Source organism: Ranitomeya imitator, chromosome 1, assembly GCF_032444005.1.
Source record: "Ranitomeya imitator isolate aRanImi1 chromosome 1, aRanImi1.pri, whole genome shotgun sequence".
NCBI classification, from domain to species: domain Eukaryota; kingdom Metazoa; phylum Chordata; class Amphibia; order Anura; family Dendrobatidae; genus Ranitomeya; species Ranitomeya imitator.
The window spans coordinates 739,042,789-739,069,757 of NC_091282.1; the positions used below are offsets into that span (position 1 = coordinate 739,042,789).

Here is a 26,969-nt window from a genome sequence, read left to right on the forward strand (position 1 = left end):
CCATGCTCAGTAGTGACCAGAGCTGTGGGGTTGGGGACATTTAAGTCGTCGGAGGTTTGGCTTACTGACCCAACAGCCCTGACTGTAAGGAGAATGTGGCTGGTTGAATGAACGTGATGCTCCGCTGCCACACAGCAGGTACAGGCTGAGCGTGGGTGGGCAAAGCCCTGTTCACGCACAAGGCTCCACCCTTTGCCCGATTCTGTGTGACATTACTGATTACCTTTGCTCAGACTTGGCTTCTCTTGTACCACATCGCATTGTGCCTCCGCTCAGGCCACAATAAAGAAATGTTGCCGTGTTACAGTACAGCATTATCAGCCATTTCCTAATATATATTTTTTTTATTAATCGGAGCCAGGAAGATTTCCCATTCCGCAATCACGTGCGATTCCCCCACACAGGACAGTTCTGTGCTCACGTGCCGAGAATCGGGGCGTCTCATACAACCGCATATATCATATACATATTATTCTTTTACAATAAAATCGAGTTATAAAGTTAAGAGACTTTTCTGATAAAATCTTATGAGACAATAGGGTGAAATATAACAATCTGTGAAGTAACATTAACACTATATTAATACAGGGTTCAAGTAGAAGAATAAATCGTCTCCGTCCTGGGAGGGAACGTCCACATAGGACCAAGAATAAAATATACCTGTACAAAGGGGAGGTCACTACTGATAACATGCGCTCATGTTCCGTATGGATCTGTAACCCGCAGCCTCACGCACAGACTGGGAACGGTCTTGGTAAATAACCCAAATGTGATGTGAACACAGACTTACAGAGAAATATTGCTTCTGGGAGAGAATATGGGACCTCATCAAGTGCCTCTGTCCTGGCTCTGAGACATTACGCTGTCTCTAAACACAAAATGCCAGAAACCTGATGCAACAGATAAGTAAAAAAATACAGTAAGTAGAATGCCCCATTTCTAATAAAGTGCCCCAGTTTTCCTTTTTCACATAACCGCATCAACAGATTCAGAATCCCTATGACTGGGACACTTAGGCCGGGGTCACACTTGCGAGTGCAATGTGAGAAATTCGCACAAGTCTCTCACATCAATACCAGACACTGCCGCCGGCACTTGGGACCGGAGCATTCAGCTGCACAGAAATACATGCAGTTCCACACTCCAGTCCCGAGTGCCGGTGGCAGTGCTGGGTACTGATGGGCGAGTTTCTCGCATTGCACTCGCAAGTGTGACACCTGCCTTACAGTCGATCTCTGCCGGTTTGCTCCATCCATTGTGTTTTTATAGTCTGTCAAGGAAAGGGGGGATATGCTGATCGCTTTTGGCAAGGAGAGGATATGCTGTTTTCCATCACTTACAGCAAAGAGAAGGGGTAATATGCTGCTTTCTATCCCTTCCGACAAGGAGAGAGGGGGGATATGCTACTTTCAATCACTTAGCAGCATATTACCCCTTCTCCTTGCTATTGCTATCATTTCCAACAAGAAGAGGGGGGGGGGGATATGCTGCTGATATATTCTGACAAGGAGAGAGGGTTACGCTGCTGATCACTACTGACAAGGGGGATATGCTGCTGCTGATCGCTTCTGACAAGGAGAGGGGATATGCTGCTGATCACTGACAAGAAGATAGGGGGGATATGCTGCTGATCACTTCTGTCAGCGCTTTTTCTCCTAGTTAGCATCCTGAATCCCCTCATAACTGATCCTATTTCATCTCACCTCTATACACATCAGGAGTCTGTTTCGAGTCCAAGGTTATATCAGTGAACCTCCCCTTTAAATACAATGAAATGTAGACGAGAATGCCAATCCTCCCTGGATCCATGCCCAGAGTACATTCATGTGAAAAATGAAGACCTATCTACATTCAATAACATAGAGCATCTAAAGAAAACCCCTGCTACACTAGTAAAGGCGCTGATTGAGGTTAAAATGAGCATTAATAACATAGTGCAATACAAGCAGCCAGGAGCTTATGTTATAGCAGATCTGTCACAGCAGACAGCACACCAAGAAGTCTGCTCTACCATGATGTGGGAGCACCCCCTGCCACCGGGGCCGATATGGCTCTCACGTGTCACTCGTGGATGGCATGCTCCTATACATGCTACATACAGTCTGGCCAAAGCCAATGACTAATTCACATGACCGCATTTACTAGCCTGAATTATGGCCACAATTCACAGCCTGGCCACAGTTTTCGTGCTCTATAAGGGTCTATAAGTGCATATATCCCCCGCTCGCACCGGCAACACTGGAGAATCCCACCAGTGTGCGCCGCAGACCCTGGGAGAACAGACTTCACCATTAAGGCTGTGTGCACACGTTGCGGTTTTTTCGCAGTTTTTCCAGATAAAAACGCTATAAGACCGCAAAAAAACGCATACAATAAGCATCCCATCATTTAGAATGAATTCCGCATGTTTTGTGCACATGATGCGTTTTTTTCCGCGAAAAAAACGCATCGCGGTAAAAACCGCAGCATGTTCATTCATTTTGCGTTTTTTTTGCGAATTTCCCACTCCAAAATGCATTGGGAAGTGTCCGGAAAAAAACACGGCAAAAACGCATCAAAACCGCATGCAGATTTCTTGCAGAAAATGTCCGTTTTTTCTCAGGAATTTTCTGCGAGAAATCCTGAACGTGTGCACATAGCCTCAGTCTCCATCATGTGTATCTCCTGCTCTAGCGCTGCAGGAACCTCAGGCCGAACTGCTAGAAAAAAAAACTATTGTGCTGATAAACAATAAAGCTGTGCAAAACACGACAAAAAGAGTCATGTGAATGGAAAATAAACGTACCCTCCTTCCTGAAGCGTGGACCTTTGCAGTGGAGCAATGCTCCGTCAGGTCCGTGCCCCCCCGGAGGGTGCCGTCGTTCTCTCACTGCATTACATGGAAAAGTAGTCCGGGTCTGAAATCTTAAGAACGTACCATAAATATATTGCTCCCAGTTGTGATGGCCGAACAAACATTGCTATAACCTGTGGGTTAAAAGGGTCTTCGCTGCCTCTTCAATATGGGCGGGGGCCCAAGAAGCCACCGATTTTACTATCAGGGCCTAAAAAAAGGATTTTGGACCACAAAGCTGGCAGAGAGTGTGTTACATTGTGGCAGAGAAGGAATTGTCTAATCGCGCTTATAAGGAGGGGGATAATATATATGAGGCAAAGGCTAAAATGAGTGAAATATACATAGGGGTCATCAGACAGAATACATGGCCTGAGAGATGTTACAGGGGCCCAGGGTACGCTCATGTTACCCATGCCTGGCTGAAGTGAAAATACCCCCACACCTATATGAAAAGGCGCCACTATTGTTCATAAGCTGAATCACTTGAATAATGCAGTATCACACATGAACACAAGTGGCGCCGTTTCTGGGGAGGGTGGTGGGACTTTTTTTTTCTCAAAAGGGATGTGTTAGCAGGTTTTCGCTATGTAATACAAGAGCATGATGTAGGGACAGAGAGCCTGTTTCCAGTGATGTGTCACTTACTGGGCTGTATTTGCTGTTTCGATAAAAATCAGTGTTTTATCAGCAGGAGATTATCACTACAGGACTAAGTGTCTTGCAGCTACTGCTCTGGGTAACCCCACCCCACCACGGATTGGCTGCTTTTAGGGCACATTGCCAGAAAGCTGCCAATCAGTTGTGTAGGGTGGGGTTACACAGGACAGCAGATTCTGAGCTCTGCAGCAGAGAATACAGAGATTGTATCAAAATGATAGCAGGTAGCTCAGTAAGTGATACATCGCCGGAATCAGGGTTTCAGTCCCCACATAATGCTGCTTTCACTTAATAAATTTGAAGAAATCTGTCAGCAGTTTTTTTGCTAAGTGCTGAAAGAGCCCATTGTACAAAGTCCAGTGGAAAAGCGATAGACCCGCTGAACTAGATATCTGGGCAGTGCAGGGTATAGGAAGCCAGATTTGCAGCGCCAATCTGGTTATCCCTCTGTTTAAGGAAGCATATGTAAATCCATGGCTATTGCAGTCTCTCACCTGATAATATAGGTCTGCTGCATTAAAATAGTTTACACATGCAAACAATGGGCATTGTCATTGCAGTGTAAAAAAAAAAAAAAAGAAGGAAAAAAAAAAAAAGGGGGTTTCTCCAGGTCAAGCCATGTTCTGGATGCTTGCCATTACCATCACAGTATACATGGCATTTGTGATTATTAGCAAAAGAAAGGCACAATTATCAAGCAATTTCATACAGTACCTGAATCTAAATAAAAAATGGTTTCAAGGTATAAAACAGATATATGCTATGCTTGCAAGTAGCTGCAATTAGAATGAAAAAAATAAAAAATTAAGGACCGTTTAGGTCCAAAAGCTGCTTCTCTACCAGTGCACTTTAGAAATAGGAATTATTCAACTTCTAAAGACAAGTCCAACTTGGAATAAATCTTTACACAAAATTACGGCCAGGAGCCTCTTCTGGAAAAAGTTTACCATCAATGCAGCCCAACCCACGTAAATAGACATGGGATGACGAACATGACCGCAAATCCAACCGTGCCGTAGGTCAGGTATCGGTACGGCAGCTCCACCTCCATGCGCTGTCTTGCCTTTTTTTGGTCATCACAGGGAATGCCAAACACTTTGCACGCCATAGGAATGGTGATCATCTTCATGACCGCTCTGATCAGTAATAAAACTACTAATCCAATAAAAACCCGCAGCATGGCTTTTCCCAACAGAGTCACCGTGAATGGCGGAATCGTGAAAGGTAAAGTATCTGGTGATGGTTCCTTTAAGAACCCCAACATGTAACTGACGTGCGACCCGCAGGCGATCCCGGCTCCGCTGCCCAGAATTTCTGCAGTGTCCCCACGGGAGGTGCTCCACGTATCCAGGGTGAAGGAGAAGATGCCCAGCGCAAGGTGTAGGCTGACTATAATGAGCGGGGCATATTTATAAGTCAGATTAAAATTGTCAATGATATCAAGAGCAGGATGGAAGACTATCAAAATGAGGATTGCATATAGGACACCAGCGACGACATCCTGCAAGAAAAGAGAAAAAGATTAGAAAATGCTGCCAAACCTTTAGCTAGCGTCCAATGCAGAATAACAGCCAGAGTGCCAGTCATACACATGCAGCCCCCAGTGCCAGGGCTTGGAGTGGGCTACCTCAGTGTCTGGAAGTAGAAAGGTGGAAACACACCTGAGACAAAGTGACCACCTGTGTATGCTGAGCGTGTCTCGTTTGGTTTTCTTTGTGTTGATCACATCCTTTTATCTCAGGAGGAAACGGCCATTTTCTGTTTGTTTCACTGAAGATTCATGGACTTTAAGGCTGCGTGTCCATGTTCAGGAAGGCCGGCAGTATCGCCGGAGCGGCTTAGCCGCTCTGCGGTAAGCCCCGCCCCCTTTATGGGACGCGATGATGCCGGATGTGTTCACAGCACACATCCGGGATCATCGCTCCCCACCATAGGGCCCTGTGCTATATCTTGCGGCGACACAGCGTCGCCGCAAGATATACGGACATGCTGCGATCTGAAAAGACGCGCATGTCCGGAGTCGCAGGGCCGCCGCGTGCGTGTTACCACGCATAGTGGAGACGGGATTTCATTAAATCCCCTCCACTATGCTGTAACATCTGGACGCTGCGTGTTTGACGCTGCGTCCCTATGCAGCGTCAAACACGCAGCGTTTACTGCACGTGGAAACATACCCTGATAAATCAAGCTGCTTTTCACTAAGAACTTTGCAGGCTGCGCTTATCTGGACTGCTGCCAAACAGTTTTTAACAGGCAACTCAGATGAATAATAATGTGAGACACCACACCAAAGATTGGTGCTATGGGTCACAGCCAAGAAACCTACTCCAAACTGGCATGAGAAATACAAAAGATAACGGGAATCAAAGGTTTAACCCTTTCATGACCCAGCCATTATTTTTTTGCAATTCTGACCACTGTCCCTTCATGAGGATACTCAGGAACGCTTCAATGGATCTGAGATTTTTTTCAAATTTTTTATTTTTATTCTGTTAAATCAGAGAGTTATGTGACACAAAATAGTTACCAGTAATAAATAACATTTCCCACATGTCTACTTTACATCAGCACAATTTTGGAAACAATTGGAAGTAATAAGGGTTAAACGTTGACCAGCGATTTCTCATTTTTACAACAAAATTTACAAAACCATTTTTTTTAGGGACTAAATTACATTTGAAGTGACTTTGGGGGGTCAATATGACAGAAAATACCCAAAAGTGACACCATTCTAAAAACTGCACCCCTCAAGGTGTTCAAAACCACATTCAAGAAGTTTATTAACCCTTCAGGTACTTCACAGCAGCAGAAGCAACATGGAAGGAAAAAATGAACATTTAACTTTTTAGTCACAAAAATTTTCTTTTAGCAACAATTTTTTTTTATTTTCCCAAGGGTAAAAGGAGAAACTGGACCCCAAAAGTTGTTGTCAAAATTTGTCCTGAGTAAACTGAAACCCCATATGTGGGGGTGGGGGAACCATTGTTTGGGCGCACAGCAAGGCTCGGGAGGGAAGGAACGCCATTTGACTTTTTGAATGAAAAATTAGCTCCAATCGTTAGCGGACACCGTGACGCGTTTGGAGAGCCCCTGTGTGCCTAAAGATTGGTGCTACCCCACAAGTGACCCCATTTTGGAAACTAAACCCCCCAGGGAACTTATCTAGATGTGTGGTGTGCACTTTGAACCCCCAAGTGCTTCACAGAAGTTTATAACGCGGAGCTGTGAAAACAAAAACAACCCCAAAAAATTATTTTTTGCCTGCGATTTTTTTTATTTTCACAAAGGTAACAGGAGACATTGGACCCCAAAATTTGTTGTCCAATTTGTCCTGAGTATGCTGGTACCCCATATGTGGGGAGGAACCACTGATTGGGCACACGTCGATGCTCAGAAGGGAAGTAGTGACATTTTGAAATGCAGACTTTGAGGGAATGGTCTGCGGGCGTCGCGTTGTGTTTGGAGAGCCCCTGATGTGCCTAAACAGTAGAAACCCCCCAACAAGTGACCCCATTTTGGAAACTAGACCCCCCCGTGGAACTTATCTAAATGTGTGATGAGCTCTTTGAACCAACTGCTTCACAGAATTTTATAACGCAGAGCCGTGAAAATAAAAAATAATTTTGTTTTCCACAGAAATATTTTTTTAGCCCCCAATTTTTTATTTTCCCAAGGGTAACAGGAGAAATTAGACCCCCAAAGTTGTTGTGCAATTTTTCCTGAGTACGCTGATGCCTCATATGTTTGGGTAAACCACTGTTTGGGCACACGTCGGGGCTCGGAAGGGAGGGAGCACCATTTAACTTTTTGAACACAAGATTGGCTGGAATCAATGGTGGCGCCATGTCGCGTTTGGAGACCCCCTGATGTGCCGTAACAGTGGAAACCCCTCAATTCTAACTCCAACACTAACCCCAACACACCCCTAACCCTAATCCCAACCCTAACCATAACCACAACCCTAACCCCAACACACCCCTAACCCTAATCTTAACCCTAATTCCAACCCTAACTCTAATTCCAACCCTAACCCTAATTCCAACCCCAACCCTAACCCTAATTCCTAATTCCAGATCGCCGCCGTCAGTCGGTGGCAGCTCAGGGTCTCCAGCCGTGCCCGATGATATTGCAGCATCGGTCATGGCTGGATTGTAATATTTCACCAAGTTTCACTGGTGAAATATTACAATTGCTCTGATTGGCTGTTGAAAGTGAAACAGCCAATCAGAGCGATTGTAGCCACAGGGGGGGGAGGGGGAGGGGTTTGGGGGAAATGCCATGTACCCTGGGTGCAAATACAAGCCCCCCTGTACCTGCAGGTCGGGTGAAATTTCAGTTAACCCTTTCACCCGACCTGCAGGAACGCGATCTTGCCATGACGCCACATAGGCGTCGCAGGTCGGGTTGGCACTGGCTTTCATGATGCCTACGTGGCGTCACAGCTCGGGAAGGGGTTAAATAGTAATTTTAATAGATAATATTTGATGGTAAACAATTAATACAATATGTGCATGAAGACAGATAAATGAATGACAGCCATAGGTAAATCAAAGCCACCAATGATTCAGTGCAAGGTACATCGCATATAATTATAGGTAAGAGGAGCACAGAGCCAACCTTAATACAGGATGGGTAATTTATACGGATACGGCTAAATAAAATGGGAATGTTTGGTGATATCAACTTCCTGTATGCGGCACATTAGTATATGGGAGGGGGAAACATTTCAAGATGGATGGTGACCATGGCGGCCATTTTGAAGTCGGCCCATTTTGGATCCAACTTTTTTTCCAATGGGAAGAGGGTCATGTGACATCAAACTTATTGAGAATTTCACAAGAAAAACAATGGTGTGTTTGGTTTTAACATAAGAAACGAAATGTGCAGCATCTGAAACAATGGATACTGGAAGCCTGTGCTAGCATTTCTTCTGCGGTGTTGCCATCAGTGTGTCAAGAGTGGGAGAAGAGGGTTGCATTGACAATCCAACACAATTGGCAGCACTTTAAACACATTTTATAAGTGGTCATAAACTTGTAAATAACTCATGAAATAATAAAGTTATGTTAAAACCAAGCACACCATTGTTTTTGTTTTGTTGTGAAATTCTCAATAAGACTGATGTGTCACATGACCCTCTTCACATTGAAAAAAAAAAACAAAGTTGGATCCAAAATGGCCGACTTCAAAATAGCCACCATGGTCACCATCCATCTTGAAAAGTTTCCCCCCTCCCATATACTAATGTGCCACAAACAGGAAGTTAATATCACCAACCATTCCCATTTTATTTAGGCGCATCCATATAAATGGCCCACAATGTACATGGATCCTCAAGCTCAATGAGCATAACAAATATGTGGGATGCCTCTCACAAACACCATACGCAATATTCCCTGTAAAAAGCGACATTCACGTACGCTCCACCTTGGTAAGATGAACTCCTTCCAGCCACATATTTATTATGCTCATTAAGCTTGAGAATGCATGTATTAATGTTGGCTCTGTTTACCTTCAAATATTGTCTATTGAAATTAATATTTAAACCTTTGATACTCTGTTTGCTCCTGTTCTGCTTTCAAACAGTGGAGTCTCCAATTTATTATTTATATATCTGAACAGTGGTAGCAGTAAAATATGATCTGTGTACACTGGTTGTCAATTCCAACAGATGCTCAGTAGGATCTTTTCATTGTGCAACATTCTCAGTGCACAGTGACATTGCACTCCATCATTGGCTCTGATGAGAAGTGACAATCACTGTGCAATATTCTCAGTGCACAGTGACAGTGCGCTCCCTCATTGGATCTGATGAGAAGTAGCAATCATTGTGCAATATTCTCAGTGTATTCCCTCATTGCCTCTGATGAGAAGTGACAAGTCAGCAGGAGAGCGAACTGTCAATGCACATTGTAAGGAAGGAACGAGCAGCAGATACAAACAAGTGACATCACAGAACTGACAACTGAAGCATGCATAGTAAAGTAGGGACAAGCCCTTGAAACGGATGTCACTGATGACAATTGTTTCAGGGAGGGGGTAGAGGCTGTGATTGCAGCATTGACATCTCGATTGAGCATCCCAGCATGCACTGGGATTCTAACACAAAATGTCATCACAAAAGGAAGTAGAAGAAAAAAAAAGCAGTTAGTGTAGTGAGGGAACAGTAGGGACTTTAATTACAGTAAACTAAAAAAAGAAAGATTAGATGACAGACATATTTCAGTTTAAAATATTTTAGTTTCGGACCACCCTTTTAACAGGCTCACAGTGGCAGTTCCATCCCAGTAGCTGATGATCACAACTGAAAGTGCCAGTATTGTAATTTTTTCCAGTTGTTACTGCACACGGGACTTACCAAAATGGAGTGCATCCCCATGTAGACACGACTAAGGCACACCAAGGTACACCAGACCACGACGAGCAGGAGCCCGATAAAGAACGGATACTGAATCAAAAGGAAACAGAAAAAAAAAAGATAGCATTAAAATCTAAAAGGAGAAAATGCAGAAGCCGCTTACACAATACTGCGATCCTTACACAACAGCAGGGTAGGGGAAGGGTCAGCTGCAGATCTGTTATCAAAGCCTTTGTGAACTTAAGGTACCTTCACACTGAGCAACTTTACAACGAGAACGACAGCGATCCGTGACATTGCAGCGTCCTGGATAGCGATCTCGTTGTGTTTGACACGCAGCAGCGATCAGGATCCCGCTGTGCCATCGCTGGTCGTAGCTGAAAGTCCAGAACTTTATTTGGTCGTCAGGTCGGCGTGATTCGTCATGTTTGACAGCAAAAGCAACGATGCCAGCAATGTTTTTTCACGGAGCTAACAACCAGCGAGAACGATAAGTACATCACTGGATCGCTCCTGTATCGTTCTGGAGTTGCTGTGTTTGACATCTCTACAGCGACCTAACAGCGACGCTCCAGCGATCTAGTTTAGGTCGGATCGTTGTCTATATCGCTGGAGCGTCGCTAAATGTGACGGTACCTTTAGACATGGCAGAAGACAGATCAGCTATTCTTGATGCTTCCTGTTGACTTCCAGATCTCTACATTGCTAACCTTGGATATCAGGGAGATAATGAGAAGCAATAACTGCAAACACAGGATCAGGTCAATTTTTTTTTTTTCTTACATGCACTCCAAAGAAAATTGCAAGCTACATTGCATTCTGAAGAACAGAAGTGATCACAGGAAATTTTATCTGTCTGATTCAGCTCTGTCCTACACAAGCTTGCGTCAGGGACACTGGTAAGTATAAGGGTACCGTCACACAGTGAAATTTTGATCGCTACGACGGCACGATTCGTGACGTTCGAGCGATATATCTGTGACGTTCGAGCGATATCGCAATGTCTGACACGCTCCTGCGATCAGGGACCCTGCTGAGAATCGTACGTCGTAGCAGATCGTTTGAAACTTTCTTTCGTCGTCTAGTGTCCCGCTGTGGCGGCATGATTGCATGGTGTAACATATATCGTATACGATGTGCGCATAGTAACCAACGGCTTCTACATCGCACATACGTCATGAAATTATCGCTCCAGCGTCGTAGATTGCAAAGTGTGACAGCAGTCTACGACGCTGGAGCGATATTGTTACGACGCTGGAGCGTCACGGATCGTACCGTCGTAGCGATGAAAATTGCACTGTGTGACGGTACCCTTAGTAGTCAAAGACCCAAGTCCAGATACAGGATAAGGTATAAAGGCATTCCTCTAAGGTTTTGTTCACACGTTGTACTTGTTCCCGGCAAAAAGGCAGCATTTTATGGTACCAGCAAAGTGAATGAGATTCCAATAATCTCATGCACACGCTTGTTTTTTTTACCTTGATTTATTATAAATCTGCAGTGCGTCAAGTCGTTCATTGATTTTTACCTATTCAAATAAAAAAAGCAACCAAAAATGTGCCTATTTTTGCAACGTTTTTCCTGCCAGCACTCTAGTTTTTGCAGCAGAAAAATCTGCTGCAAACACTCGATATCTGCACATATCCTTCCAGTTTTTTCACCTGCTACCCCAATATCTGAGGTTCAGATGCAGAAAGAGTGGAAATTTGCACCCAACGTCCAGATTTGGATTCCAGCAGCATATTGATGTGGTGTGGAAACTGTTGTAAAACCTTTAGTAACCGATAAATGCACAGTGATGTCAGCCGCGCCCCACAGATAACCTGACAAATCTGCTTTTCTTTGCTCCAGTGTGAAGTGAGTGGAGGAGGACAAAGAATTATCTAATCACGAGTCTCGAGTCTGAATTATATAGTACATGTTCCCTCCCATATGTAGCACACACTCCCTTATATAACACACGCTCCTGGCTCGACCTCCACATTACATCAGTGCACTGATCACCTTTGGACTTTGGAAGTGAACATCACTGACTCATAACAACCTAACAGGTCACAATAACCCTCATCACAGAGAAAAGTTGCACAAGTTTAGGAGAAACTTTCACCCATATTTGTTTAAATAGCAAAAATCTGGCACTTGTGGTTGTGAAAAGTATCGAACGTAACACCACGGTGCTTGCTGCGCGTCAGGCTATGTTCCCACGGTCAGTGATCGGCAGCGCTGCCGGCTTTTGAACGCAGGTGATTCCATATGTGTTCATTGAACCGTGCGGAATTACTGCGTCCAATACATTGTATGGGTGAGATGTATCTTGCGGAGACTTGCGTCTCCGCAAGATAATAGACATGCTGCAGTCCGGAAAAGATGTGCCGCGTGTCCGTCTCCACGGGTGATCCGTGGATGTCAGTGCACACATAGTGGGCACAGCATTTCTTAAAATCCCATCCACTATGCTGTAACATCTGGACGCTGCGGATGTACGCAGGGTCCAACCCGCAGCGTTTACTGACCGTGGGAACGTACCCTTAGACATGCCCGTTCGGAGGCACGATTATCAGGAATGAGCGGTTTAAGTATCGTCAATAACCCAACAGATAAGTAAAACGCTCGTGGATCGGGTGAAATTATATTTTTAAGCTTTAATAAAAATCGTTGTTCTCTGCAGCACATCGCCCAATGTAAACAGTCCCTGTGCTGCTAAAAGCACTGAACAAGCCATTACTTTGTGCAATGATATACTGTATATGTTCTGGTAGTCACACACTCTGCGGTCCCCTTGCTATGGCACCTCACGATAAATCTGCTGCAGATACGCCCCTATACTTTATAGGTAGATTCTGCTCTGATTTAGCTCAGAACAATTTTTAGTCTCAGAATTAAAACAAGATTTCCATTAATTTATAGTAACAATAAAAATCTTTAAAAAGGAGTGATCAGGACAAAACAAGTTATCACCTACCCATAGACTAGCCACTGGGGGACCTGCCGTGGTCTAATCATTTGACATACACATCACCGACGGCCATTTTAAAGATCTACGGTCTCTCAAATACTGCAGCATTTCAGAGTTAAGCTACTTTCACACTTGCATCGTTTGGCCTCCGTCGCAATGCGTCGTTTTGGGGGGAAAAAAAAAACACATCCTGCAAATGTGCCCGCAGGATGCGTTTTTTTCCCATCGACTTGTGTTGCCGACAGATCGCGACGTATGGCCATACGTCGCATCCGTCTTGCACTAGAAGCGTCGCGTTTTGGTGGACCGTCGTCACGAAAAAATGTTCAAGGGAACGTTTTTTCCTATGTCGGTTCCTGCATTTCCTACCGCACATGGGCGGCCAGAACTCCGCCCCCTCCAACCCAGGACTTTAGAATGGGCAGCGGATGGGTTGAAAAACTGCATTCGCTGCCCACGTTGTGCACAAGTTTCACAACGTCCGTCGGTATGTCGCGCTGGCGCTTAGCGACGGCCCCATACTGACAGAAGTGTGAAAGAAGCCTAAGAGATACACAGCTGCAATGTAACAGGGGTCGGGCAGCATGAATCTACGATCAGGTTCCCTTTAAATGATGCAATCCCTTAACTAACCCACTAAAGCAGTCATTAATGGCAGAACATGGGAACAACATGTTCTCATATCTGTCTAAACTTCTTTGCCCTTTCTTTAGCAGTTTCATACATTTGGTCTTAGCTGTGCCCAGGTGCCACCTTACTGGGTTTATGTCTGCAACAGATGAGGGCTCAACAGTATGAAATCTGTCTGGTCAATACCCAGCCACGTGTAATGACGAAATTAACAATATTTACCATTTTGGAGAAGTCGACAGACTATGTAGGAACGAAAAAAAAAAAAAAGAAGAACTAAAAGCCAAAAGTGACATTTCCTGTGAATCAGTTTTGTGAAATGAGAGTTAAAAGCTGAAAACGTTCTGCAGAAGATGCACCATTGTGTCACCACAAGTCCTCATACACAGGGCCATACTACATATCTGCAATGCTCGGGGCCCACACAGTACCTCGGGGCACTCGTCACTAGGTCTGGGGCCCCTAAATAGGAAATGTATTTATCGGTCTCCTCCACTGCCAGCATCCTCCGGAATCATACTGCATTCTGTGACATCTAGTGCAGTGCCATGTTTTGTATGGGCAAGTGCTATCCGATTCTTGCTGTCATTCCCAGCGTGAGAAAATAATCGCAGATGTGCACTGCCCCATAGTTTAACAATGGGCCAAGTGCAATCCGATTTTTTATCGGATTGTACTCATCCAAATTTCATTGCAAGTGTAAGCGAGCCCTTAAAGGGCTGTCTCTTTTCAACTACCTTTTACCAATGGGCTCAACTCAATGATATGTAAAGAAAACATCTGAGCCTGAGATATGACATGTTGCAGATTTGAAACCCACCGCAGGTCAGTTTATGCAGAATTTAAAAAAAAAACGCACCAAATATTCTCCGTGGGAACACAGCCTTAAAAGGCATTATAGTTTTTGGTTAGATCAAGCATAGATTCCGGGGATCACAGTCCTGTGTAGTCATGCAGCAATTTCAAGAATTGGCTGATCAAATCTGTTATGCTGGCCAAAAATATTTTGTTCCATCACCTTTATGTAAAAAAGTATTACAAGTGATCAGAATTATATTTTTAAAAAATTATAATATTGTTAAATATATGTGCGTGCTTATCACACTCCTGATTTCTTGTGTCAACATGCAAAATGATCTTCAGGTGTAAAATGATCAAAGGACGTGCAGTAAATAAGCCCTCGGGGAGTAAACACTTCCAAGACATCTTCTTAAGTTTGCTAAACAGTGAAGAGGAGGTCTCCATGTTCATTTACACAACAGGGAAGAGGTTGGACGTCAGACAACCAAGGACACTGAAAGCCTCTCAGGGCCCATGTATACAGGCAGGGAGGCTATAGCTACATGCAAGCTGATCTGCGGTCATTCAATGGTCTTTGTAATCAGGCAGAGTGCACTTCACATGCACAGAATGATCAGTCATATTCTGCATGCACATAGAACCCCATATTCTGAGCACCGCGTTCTTTTTCAAAGGGTAATTTGCTGCCGAGAACGATGATCTGTCAGCCAGCTTAAAAATCAATTTTACCCGACGAACTAATGCAGTAAGCGACCTCTATAATCCTGCTTCTCTGTCAAAAATCTTTCTCCAACCAGAACTGATCAGGGCGACGATGGCTCCAAATGAGAAAAAAAAAAATCCCAGGATCCACAGTTCGGAAAGTCCCACTATGTCTGATTGGATGCTGTGTATATATTTATCTCTGTATAAATAAATTAGGAGGAGTCTCACATTGTAGAGAGGTCATTCGTAGGATAAGGCTTCATAAATAAATGAGAAAGACAGCCAGACCCGCGTTATCACAAGAGATTTAAAGGGGAGTATGTCGTCCTATATGACCGCGGGGGGTCTGATCCCTAGAGATCTCCAGCGATGCCTTTATATAAAAGGGTTCACTCTCCAAACACATTCACAGGTCAACAAATTAAAAAAGGACAACTGTCGGCTCTTGTTTGTCATATCTCCACAAATTTACAATTCTGGAAGTTTTGCTTTTTTTCATAACTGCATTGGGCTGTCCCTCCGTTATTCCTCCTGGAAACATCTTCCCAGGTAAAAGGGATGAGGCGTCCCTACACAGTTTCCGAAGAATGGACAGCGTAATACCACAGGGACATCCCCTCCAATAGAAAACACTCGCTGGTCAATGTATTCATACATTTGTAGGAGGAATACAATAGACTTGTGAAAAAGTGCCATGGAGGTAATATTTCATGGAGAACAATGATTTAGTAGAACTCACTGATCAGGAGTAGACAGGGCATTTATGCACACCTTGCAGATGTATAGAACACTCTCACTATGGCGGTGACATCTGGTCCCCGGAGAGATGTAGAATTGCAGGATTGTCATGTCCTCAGGTTACAGGACACAAGACAGTACACACTGCTGTAGCCGTGAGGTTATACGGACAGGATTGATGATCAGGCCTGATCTGCTGATTTGCCCCAGTACTTGGCACTACCACCTCCCAATCCTCAGGTTATTTTCCAAGGAAATGAAGACCTGAGTGTAATATCTGCAACCAGCACAAGATTGCAACCGGACAAAAGTCAGGAAACCACCACAGTGGCGATGAATGAAAGAGCACTGTTTCAGCAAAGTCTATGCAAAGCAGTGGTGGGCATACAGACACTTCCCTCATGGAGATTCCTAAGAAATAGTAATAATAATAATAATACTAATAATAATAATCTTTATTTACATAGTGCCAACATATTCCGCAGCGCTTTACAGTTAAACAGTTTCAAACACAACAGTCATAAGTAACAAAGTTAACAATACAATAAAGCAAAATAAGATGACCCTGCTCGTGAGAGCTTACACTATACAATGAGGTGGGGGAGATACAAAATACAGGTGTGTATTTACAATGATGTATTTACAATGATGGTCCAGCCATCTTCAGGGGGTAGGGGATAGATGGGGATAGTGAATGGGCTACACACATACATAAAATGACTGATTAGGGAACGTGATAGGCTGCTCTGAACAAATGTGTTTTGAGGGAGCGCCTAAAACTGTGCAAATTGTGGATGGTCCTAATATCTTGGGGTAGTGCATTCCAGAGGATTGGTGCAGCACGGGAGAAGTCTTGTAGTCGGGAGTGGGAGGTACGGATTAGTGCAGAGGTTAGTCGAAAGTCATTTGCAGAGCGCAGTGGTCTGTTAGGCCGATAGACAGAAATGAGGGAGGAGATGTAAGGGGGTGCCACACTGTGGAGAGCTTTGTGGGTGAGAACAAGTACTTTGAATTGTATCCTGTAATGAATGGGCAGCCAGTGTAACAACTGGCGAAGAGTGGACTCGTCCGAGTGCCGATTAGCTAGATGGCCAACCCTGGCTGCTGCATTAAGGATGGACTGGAGAGGTGAAAGTCGAATAAGGGGGAGGCGAATTAGTAGAGCATAACCGTAGTCCAGGCAGGAGTGGATCAGGGCGACAGTGAGGGTTTTTGTTGTTTCCATGGTGAGAAAAGGGCGGATTCTAGAGATGTTCTTTAGGTGTAAGCAGCACGAGCGGGCAAGAGATTGTATATGGGATGTGATGGAGAGATTGGAGTCAAACATAACACCCAGACAGCGCACCTGCTCCCGGGGTGTTATTATGGTGCCACCCACGGAGAGGGAAATGTCAGATTTACGGAGGTTAGTAGATGGCGGGAGCAGAAGAAGTTTAGTTTTGGAGAGGCTGAATTTCAGATAGAAAGTGGACATGATGTTGGAGACTGCGGACAGTCACTGGTGTTCAGTAGTACAGCAGGGGTAAGGTCAGGGGATGACATGTATAGTTGGGTGTCATCAGCATAAAGATGGTACTGAAAGCCAAATCTGCTGATGATCTGTCCAGTTGGGGCCGTGTAGAGAGAAGAGAAGGGGGCCAAGGACTGAGCCCTGAGGTACCCCGACAGTGAGAAGAGATGAAGTAGAGCTAGCAAACAAAACACTGACGGAGCAGTCAGAAAGATAGGAAAAGAACCAGGAGAGAGCAGTGTCCCTAATGCCTAGTGACTGGAGCCTAGAGAGTAGGAGAGGGTGGTCAACAGTGTCGAAAGCTGCAGAAAGGTCGAGAAGAATGAGCAGAGAGTGGTCACCGCTACATTTTGCTGTCAGAAGGGCATTGGTCACTTTGACGAGTGCAGTTTCTGTTGAATGTGTGGGGCAGAAAACGAACTGTGAGGGGTCTAGGAGCGAATGAGTGGAGAGAAACGGGTAAGGTGGGAGTAGATCAGGCGCTCCTCGAGTTTAGAGATGAAGGGGAGATTGGAGACTGGTCTGTAGTTGTTCGTGCAGGATGGGTCTAGGGCGGGTTTCTTTAATAATGGAGTGATGATAGAGTGTTTGAAGGAGGAGGGGAAAATGCCAGGAGAGGGAGAGATTAAAGATTGTAGTTAGGCGAGTTGTGACAACTGGAGAGAGACTGGAGGAGATGTGAGGGAATGGGGTCAGTAGTGCATGTAGTCAGACAAGAAGAGAGGAGCTTGGAGACAACTTCTTCTGTGATGGGATCGAATGTGGAGAGTGAGCCAGGGAAATGCAGGGAGGGATGGGAGTCACTGCACTTGGTGGCTGGGAGCGGTTTTCCTGATGGACATGGATGGACATGGATAGTGAGATCAGGGTGGTGAAGTGGGTCTGTTTGGCGAGGGGAAGGGCAGAATTATAGGTTCTTAACATAAATTTGAAGTGTACTCATCAAAAAATGTTTTTTTTAGGAAAAAAAAACAAACAGTTGCACTCTTCCAGAAACAGCCATAGCGGTGTCTGATACAGCAGCTCAGGTTGATTGAAGTGTATGCAACCGAACTGTAGTACCACAAACGACCTGTGGATAGAGGTGACACCGTTTCTGGAACATGCACACGTGCATGCACACGTGATTTTTTTTTTCACGTAGGAGAACAACAGAGTGTGGTCCAAGTATCATCCCACATGTCAAAAATAAAAAGTTTCTCCATCTTCTCCTTTGTGCCAGTCCGTGACACGACAGATCGGAACACACTCAGATGTCATCCAAATGAGGTCTGGTATTTTCATGGACCCACAGACTTGAATTGCCGATTTTAATCCTACTCTCAGATCAAAAGTGGACATGTCTGATATTTTCAGCAGACCTCTCAGTCCGAGGAAAAAAAAAAGTATCAGACATGTGCATAGCCTCATAGAATAACATAGCTACAAGTGGTACCCGTGAAAACCACAGACAGTACTTGTATGTGAAACTTATATGTGTAAATGAGCCCTTAAAACCGTATTCTGGGTGCCATTACTCATCTACAGGATAACTGGTTATAATAACTGGATTTGGTGGGAGCCTGTCATTCCCAGCGTTCAGCCGTCTCCATCAACCTCACGCCATCTGAATAGAAGATATGAGGTCCCATTAGAGCGACCGATGTAGGTCCTGGGGGTCAAACCCCCAAAATCTGACAGTTATCTATCCTGCAGAGAATTGATATGAGCAAGTACCCCTTTAGATTTCCCTGCTGCAACACTGGCTGATAACTGATAGGGAGCCAGGAACTGATGAACTTTTACCGCAGTTATTCCATATTTCAGAATCATAACTCCCACAATCACACAAAACTCATTCCTACATGACTGTGATAGCCACCCTACAGAGATCTATTAAAAAAAACTTTATTAAAGTCATGTGTGTGTTGGTTATTTCCCAAGTTACAGTCTGGATAATAGTTAAAAGTTGCACTTCCAATTTTGCACACCCAGCGCTGACGTATCTCAGCAATGCACCAGGCTTCCTCTGCTGATCTACCTTCTGTGCTACAACTGATGAAGGGAAATCTCAGGGTGCAGTGCACATTTCTTGTATAGACCAGTTAAGCTCCCAGTATACGTCAAGGTATACATTTGCTGGACGCAGTATTAAAATAAAAAGGTTCGCCTGGCCTCTGGTGGCACAGCATACGTCAGTAACTTTACATACAGTAGGTATAGACGACGAGCCCGGCTTAGCAGTTAGGAGCGTGTCCGACAACCACCTTGTGATGGTTTCTAGTGACCTACACTTTGCAAGGTGCGTGCTGGAAGATTCGAGCTCTGAGGCCTTCAGAATTGTGACTGTAGCTCTCACCTACATTAAGGGGCAAAACTATGGATCAGCACAAGATATTCTATGCATCCAATTGCACAGATCGATTTTGTCTGTAAAGTAAAAACATGGAAGACATCTCAATAAAAGCTAGAGGGTCCGATAGCTGGACTGTCAGTGCTATAGACCTTGATTGAAGAGGCAGGACGCCTGCCGCTCAAACTCTTCCTCTCCGCAGATAGTGGGAATGGAAGACAAGAGTTAGGCTGGGTTCACATTAACGGGCTGCTATTAACGCAAACACATACGTTAACAAGCTGCTGTTAACGCAAGTGTCGTTATGGCAGCACGCTAGCGCGGATAGAGCATCTGCTAGCTCTATCTGCGCTAGCAGTGACGGGCCCGGAAACGCTACAGCCCGCGTCTCGGGGTCCGTCACTCAATGACGGCTCAATGACGGCACATGACTAGCGCACGCCCATTCTGGGCGTGCACTAGCGATGCATCCAACATTGCATTCAATGGCGGCGCTAGCGGACTACGTTACACCGCGTAATGACGTCTAACGGACACCATGAGCGCAATGTGAACCTAGCCTTAGACCTCATCAACCAAACGTTACGCTGACACATCTTTCTCCATTGTTACACCCATGTCATTTGTCTCTCAGGTATCATGCATTTTCCTTTTTTTCTCATCTGTTTTTAAAAGCTAAAGCAGGTCGACCCTCTGAAGTTTTGTTTTTTATCCATGGGCTATTAATAGATTTGTAAAATACAACTAGAGCACTGAAGTAAGAGACTTGTCTTCCAATTTTAATGGATTCTCCATAGGCATTAATGGCAGAGCACTTCCCATCTTAATACATTTTTCAGATCAGATTCTAATTCTCACAGACCAGAGATACAAATCCTAAATGGACAGTACGTGGATATGTTTGAACGCAGCCTGACATCTATCCAATCAGTCTATGGAGAGTACATGTTTGTGGCTGGGATGCCCCTAAGGCTAGGTTCACATTGCGTTAGTGGGTGTCCGCTGACGGAATCCGTTTCATAGCGGCACTAACGCTATGTAACGGATCCGTTAGCGCACCCATTGACCGCAATTATGTAGCGCATCGCTAACACATGCCATTATTGGCATGCGTTAGGCTACGTTCACACTAGCGTTGCGCCGCCCTGCGTCGGCGACGCAACGCGCGACGCACGCAAAAACGCGCGCGTTTTGCGACGCGTGCGTCGTTTTTTGACCAAAATCGGACGCACAGAAAATGCAACTTGTTGCATTTTCTTGCGTCCGACGCTAGCGTCGAAAACGACGCAAGTGTCGAAAAACGCCACCCAAAAAACGCACGCGTCCCCTATGTTAAACATAGGGGCGCGTCGCCGCTGCGTCACCGGCGCAACAGCGACGCACATTGGCGGAACGCCAATGTGAACGTAGCCTTAGTGATGTGCTGTTATTTTGTGACGGACCCTTGAACGCTGTCTGCAGCCTTTTTGGGTCCGTTCCCGCTAGCGCAGATAGAGCATCTGCGCTAGCGCGATCGTATAACACGATCCCTTTTTGGCAATTGCGTTAACGCAGTCCGTTAGAGTATGCACTAAACGGACTGCACTAACGCAATGTGAACCTAGCCTTAGAGACTGCGTCCGAGCCTGGAGACATTGTTTTCATGACAGAAGTTCTCTTTAGGCTGTGTGCACACGTTGCAGATTTGGTGCATTTGACGCATTTTTTCTGTGCGGATTTGTAACAAAACTTGAAGCAAAACCTGGTGCCAGCAAACTGAATAAGAAACCTGAAGTGTCATGCACACATTGTGTATTTTTACTTTCAGATTTGGTGCAGAAAATCTTTAGCATGTCAATTCTCTGTGCGTTTTTCACCATTGACTTCACTCAAATCAATCAGAATGGCAGGGCACAACACTAGTTTTTGCAGCTGCATTTTTCATGCCAAGAGGTGCAGAAATTTTACTCAAAATGTGTACATACCCTTACAGGTTACAAGTAGTGATGAGCGAGTATACTCGTTGCTCGGGTGGTCTCCGAGAATTTGGATGTGCTCGGAGATTTAGTTTTCATCACTTCAGCTGTATGATTTACGGTTGCTGGACAGCCTGAATACATGTGGAAATTCCCTAACAAACAAGCATTCCTCACATGTATTCAGCCTGTCTAGCAGCCGTAAATCATGCAGCTGCGGCGATGAAAACTAAATCTCCGAGCACTAAGGGTATGTGCACACAATGCGGATTTTGCTGCAGATCCGCAGCAGTTTCCCATGAGTTTACAGTACAATGTAAACATATGGGAAACCAAAAACGCTGTGCTCATGCTGCGGGAAAAAAAAAGTGCGGAAACGCAGCATTTTATTTTCCGCAGCAACGTCCATTCTTTGTGCGGAATCCGCAGCGTTTTTACATCTGCTCCAATAGAAAAGTGCAGATGTAAATCCGCAGCGGAATCCGCAGTAAAAACTGCAGCAGTTTTCCCCTGCGGATTTATCAAATCCGCTGAGGAAAAATCCGCAGAGGAGCTCTATACGTGTGCACATACCCTAAGGCTATGTGCACACGTTGCGGATTAGGCTTAGGAATTTCTGGTGCGGATTCTGCCTCTCCTGGCAGAAAACGCACCTGCTGTTCCGCAGCGTTTTTTTGTGCATTGTTGCTGCGGTTTTCTTGCGGGTTTGCTGCGGTTTTTACCCCTGCTGTTCTCTATAATGGAATGGGTACAAAAACGCTGCAGATTCACAAAAAAGTAGTGACATGCTACTTCTTTTAAACTGCAGCGTTTCCGCAGCGGATTTGCAAATTTTTTTTTTCTCATTGATTTACATTGTACTGTAAATCAATTGCGGATCTGCAGCGTTTCTGCACCTCAAAAAAACACTGCGGATCCGCAGAGAATCCGCAACGTGTGCACATACCCTAACAAATACTCGGAGACCACCCGAGCAAGGAGTATACTCGCTCATCACTAGTTACAAGCAGTTCTCTCCTGACGAAGGCCGAAGCATGTGACAAGAGCAAAGATCAAAGAAGGAGACGTCTTATAATCATTACAAAATCCATGCTGACAATGACAATTCAATTCCACTGAAGTGGAAACGGAAAGGACTTTATCAGCAAGGCGTACAGAACGCGTAGCCCCGGGCTTTTAGGCTACGTCCCCACGGTCACTATTTGCAGTGCTTTGGATACAGCACATGTCCGCTCCGTCTAAAGCGCTGCTGACTTTTGAACACTGCTGATTTCGCATGTGTTCATTAAACCGTGCGGAATCACCATGCCCAATACAGTGTACGGGAGATATTTATCTTGCGGAGACGGAGGATCACCAGAAGATAACTTGACATGGTGCGGTCTGGAAAGACGCGCCACAGGTTCTTGAAATCTCATCCACTATGCTATAACATCTGGCCGCTGCGGATTTGACACTGCACATGTATGTCCAACCCGCAGCGTTTACTGACTGTGGGAACATACGCTCATATCACCAAGTCTGGAGGTTACAGGTATTACTTCCCAGTGGCGGCCAATAGATATCTAATCAGGGTGGCTATCCTCATGGTTCTTCTACACAGAGCGATAAACTGGTCACAACAAACAATATAAGATGTCGATCTGTGCCAATTTACCTTCAGTCACACGTCACAATAGTTGTGAGGGTGTTGATGCAAATAATCTACCCCCCCCCCCATAAAAACCTCCCTTCACATCATAAAGAACAATCGTTCTATTATCGGAGCTCCACATCCTTCACATGAACGGAATTCTTCAAGCTGCCACCAGACATCAACCTTAGCCGCTTAACGACGGGATGGTCGACCATTCAGGACCCTTCACCTATTGACAAGAAGGGCTCAAATAGTCTCCTGCTCTGGAAGACTCAACATGACTATGTCCATACAACCCCGTCTCCCTGCTAACTGGGGTGGGTGCACTCATGACTGACAGCTTGGTCCAGCGCCCTGGACTGTGTGCGCTCTCTTGTACCGCTACATGAAGCAGCCTTGTCTCTGCAGCATCGGGGAAGATAAACCTGGGCTGGACCGGGGGCCATCCGCACGCTCCAGCTTCAGATATTGCAAGCCTCTATAGATAAGTGCTTGTAATCACTGCATGTCTGGCCACCACTGATACACGGTAGCTTACCCAACCAGCAGTATACAGCAAAATTAAGAATCATTCTGTTCTTTTAAACTGGGAACATTTTTAAACAAGTAAATTCCAAAGCTGTCTTTACAATCAATTTTAATTATTTATGACAACGCGAATAACCCCTTAAAGATGTATTCTCAGAATTGAAAGTGGTCACCTACCCATAGGATAGCTTACTTATCACTGGGGGTGTGCAGAGCTGCATAAGCTTCTATATGGGGCTGCGGCAAAAATCCAAGAGCAGCGCTCAGCAATCTCATAGGGAATGGAGCAGAGTTCAGGTGTGTGCACTGCTGCTCCACTTAATGGGGATAACATTGCCCAGTGCAAATCGCCCACCGGCCATTAAGTTATCAGCAGTTGTGGACGGTGATGACTTCTTTTAACAAGAGAACCCCTTTAACAATCATTGTGCGCATGTCGCAAGCTTATCATGCTGTCTAAACAAGCTAGTGAACGACTTCCGATCAGCTTGTGTATAGGCGACCGGTAATCATGTGGCATTTCTTTATTTACCTGGATCGGCCCATAAGCAGTGGCAACCTATTGTGAATGTTGCAGAATTGCAGTGACGGCAGCGGCGGAGACAAGAGTCCCCCTTCGGGCAGTGACCGGAGCGGCAGAGACAACTCTCTCCCCCGGGTCAGTGACCGGAGCGGCAGAGACAACTCTCTCCCCCGGGTCAGTGACCGGAGCGGCAGAGACAACTCTCTCCCCCGGGTCAGTGACCGGAGCGGCAGAGACAACTCTCTCCCCCGGGTCAGTGACCGGAGCGGCAGAGACAACTCTCTCCCCCGGGTCAGTGACCGGAGCGGCAGAGACAACTCTCTCCCCCGGGTCAGTGACCGGAGCGGCAGAGACAACTCTCTCCCCCGGGTCAGTGACCGGAGCGGCAGAGACAACTCTCTCCCCCGGGTCAGTGACCGGAGCGGCAGAGACAACTCTCTCCCCCGGGTCAGTGACCGGAGCGGCAGAGACAACTCTCTCCCCCGGGTCAGTGACCGGAGCGGCAGAGACAACTCTCTCCCCCGGGTCAGTGACCGGAGCGGCAGAGACAACTCTCTCCCCCGGGTCAGTGACCGGAGCGGCAGAGACAACTCTCTCCCCCGGGTCAGTGACCGGAGCGGCAGAGACAACTCTCTCCCCCGGGTCAGTGACCGGAGCGGCAGAGACAACTCTCTCCCCCGGGTCAGTGACCGGAGCGGCAGAGACAACTCTCTCCCCCGGGTCAGTGACCGGAGCGGCAGAGACAACTCTCTCCCCCGGGTCAGTGACCGGAGCGGCAGAGACAACTCTCTCCCCCGGGTCAGTGACCGGAGCGGCAGAGACAACTCTCTCCCCCGGGTCAGTGACCGGAGCGGCAGAGACAACTCTCTCCCCCGGGTCAGTGACCGGAGCGGCAGAGACAACTCTCTCCCCCGGGTCAGTGACCGGAGCGGCAGAGACAACTCTCTCCCCCGGGTCAGTAACCGGAGCGGCAGAGACAACTCTCTCCCCCGGGTCAGTGACCGGAGCGGCAGAGACAACTCTCTCCCCCGGGTCAGTGACCGGAGCGGCAGAGACAACTCTCTCCCCCGGGTCAGTGACCGGAGCGGCAGAGACAACTCTCTCCCCCGAGTCAGTGACCGGAGCGGCAGAGACAACTCTCTCCCCCGGGTCAGTGACCGGAGCGGCAGAGACAACTCTCTCCCCCGGGTCAGTGACCGGAGCGGCAGAGACAACTCTCTCCCCCGGGTCAGTGACCGGAGCGGCAGAGACAACTCTCTCCCCCGGGTCAGTGACCGGAGCGGCAGAGACAACTCTCTCCCCCGGGTCAGTGACCGGAGCGGCAGAGACAACTCTCTCCCCCGGGTCAGTGACCGGAGCGGCAGAGACAACTCTCTCCCCCGGGTCAGTGACCGGAGCGGCAGAGACAACTCTCTCCCCCGGGTCAGTGACCGGAGCGGCAGAGACAACTCTCTCCCCCGGGTCAGTGACCGGAGCGGCAGAGACAACTCTCTCCCCCGGGTCAGTGACCGGAGCGGCAGAGACAACTCTCTCCCCCGGGTCAGTGACCGGAGCGGCAGAGACAACTCTCTCCCCCGGGTCAGTGACCGGAGCGGCAGAGACAACTCTCTCCCCCGGGTCAGTGACCGGAGCGGCAGAGACAACTCTCTCCCCCGGGTCAGTGACCGGAGCGGCAGAGACAACTCTCTCCCCCGGGTCAGTGACCGGAGCGGCAGAGACAACCCCCTCCCGGGACAGTGACCGCAGCGGCAGAGACCTCCCTCTCCCGAGACAGTGACCGAAGCGGCAGAGACCTCTCTCTCCCGAGACAGTGACCGAAGCGGCAGAGACCTCCCTCTCCCGGGACAGTGACCGCAGCGGCAGAGACAACCCTCTCCCGAGACAGTGACCGAAGCGGCAGAGACCTCCCTCTCCCGAGACAGTGACCGAAGCGGCAGAGACCTCCCTCTCCCGGGACAGTGACCGCAGCGGCAGAGACCTCCCTCTCCCGGGACAGTGACCGCAGCGGCAGAGACAACCCTCTCCCGAGACAGTGACCGAAGCGGCAGAGACCTCCCTCTCCCGAGACAGTGATCGGAGCGGCGGAGCCAGGGGACACCTTACCTGCCAGCGGCCCCAGGTGAGCAGCAGCAGGGACAGCGGGATGGCGGTGCCGGACATGGCGTGGGTAGACGGCATGCCGTACTCCGAGTTGTAGAAGACCTCCAGCTTCAGCACCGGCGGGGAGGGCGGCCGTGGCCAGCGGATCAGGTCCTTGGTGCACTGGCCCAGGTACATGACCCACACCCACACTACGACCACCCGCCGCCCGACATGGGCGTCCACATTCCAGATCCAGAAGGGGAAGAAGGAGATGTAGAAGAGCTCGTTCCCCAGCTCCGTGCCCAGCGAGAAGAGCAGGTAGAGCAGCGGGCGGCGGATGGTGAAGTGCTGGCCCTCCTCCCCGGTCAGCGAGTTCCGCCGCAGCGGCTGCATCTTCCTCTCCTCCTCAGCGTCCGTACAGCGGGCAGCGCCGTTCTCCAGGACACCATTGTGCTGTCGGATGTCCCGGTGCCTGGGCCCGTCCCCGGCGGCAGTAGCGGCGGCCTCCCGGGTGTCCTTCTCCTCCGGTGATGACGAGGAGCTCTGCACTCCGCACAGCTGCTGGAAGCGGGCGACCTTCTCCGGGTCCTGCAGGGAATCCACGAGCCGCCGCAGCCCGGCGTACGCCGCTCCCATGGCGGCCCCCATCCCTGGCGACACACGGAGCCGCGGGTCAATCACTGCCGCGGCGGGGACCTCTGTCACACTATGCTGTCTGGCCA

General features: G+C 47.2%; 1 protein-coding gene across 1 annotated transcript; it reads right to left on the minus strand.

Moving 5' to 3' along the window:
- Nucleotides 1-324: 324 nt before the first annotated feature.
- Nucleotides 325-26,969, minus strand: SGPP1 (sphingosine-1-phosphate phosphatase 1). Its single transcript, XM_069733873.1, has 3 exons — nt 26,269-26,969; nt 9,852-9,941; nt 325-4,994 (listed from the first exon to the last, which is right to left on the minus strand). Exons 1-3 carry the CDS (start codon nt 26,893-26,895, stop codon nt 4,443-4,445), a joined length of 1,269 nt encoding a protein of 422 aa, XP_069589974.1. The 5' UTR covers nt 26,896-26,969; the 3' UTR covers nt 325-4,442.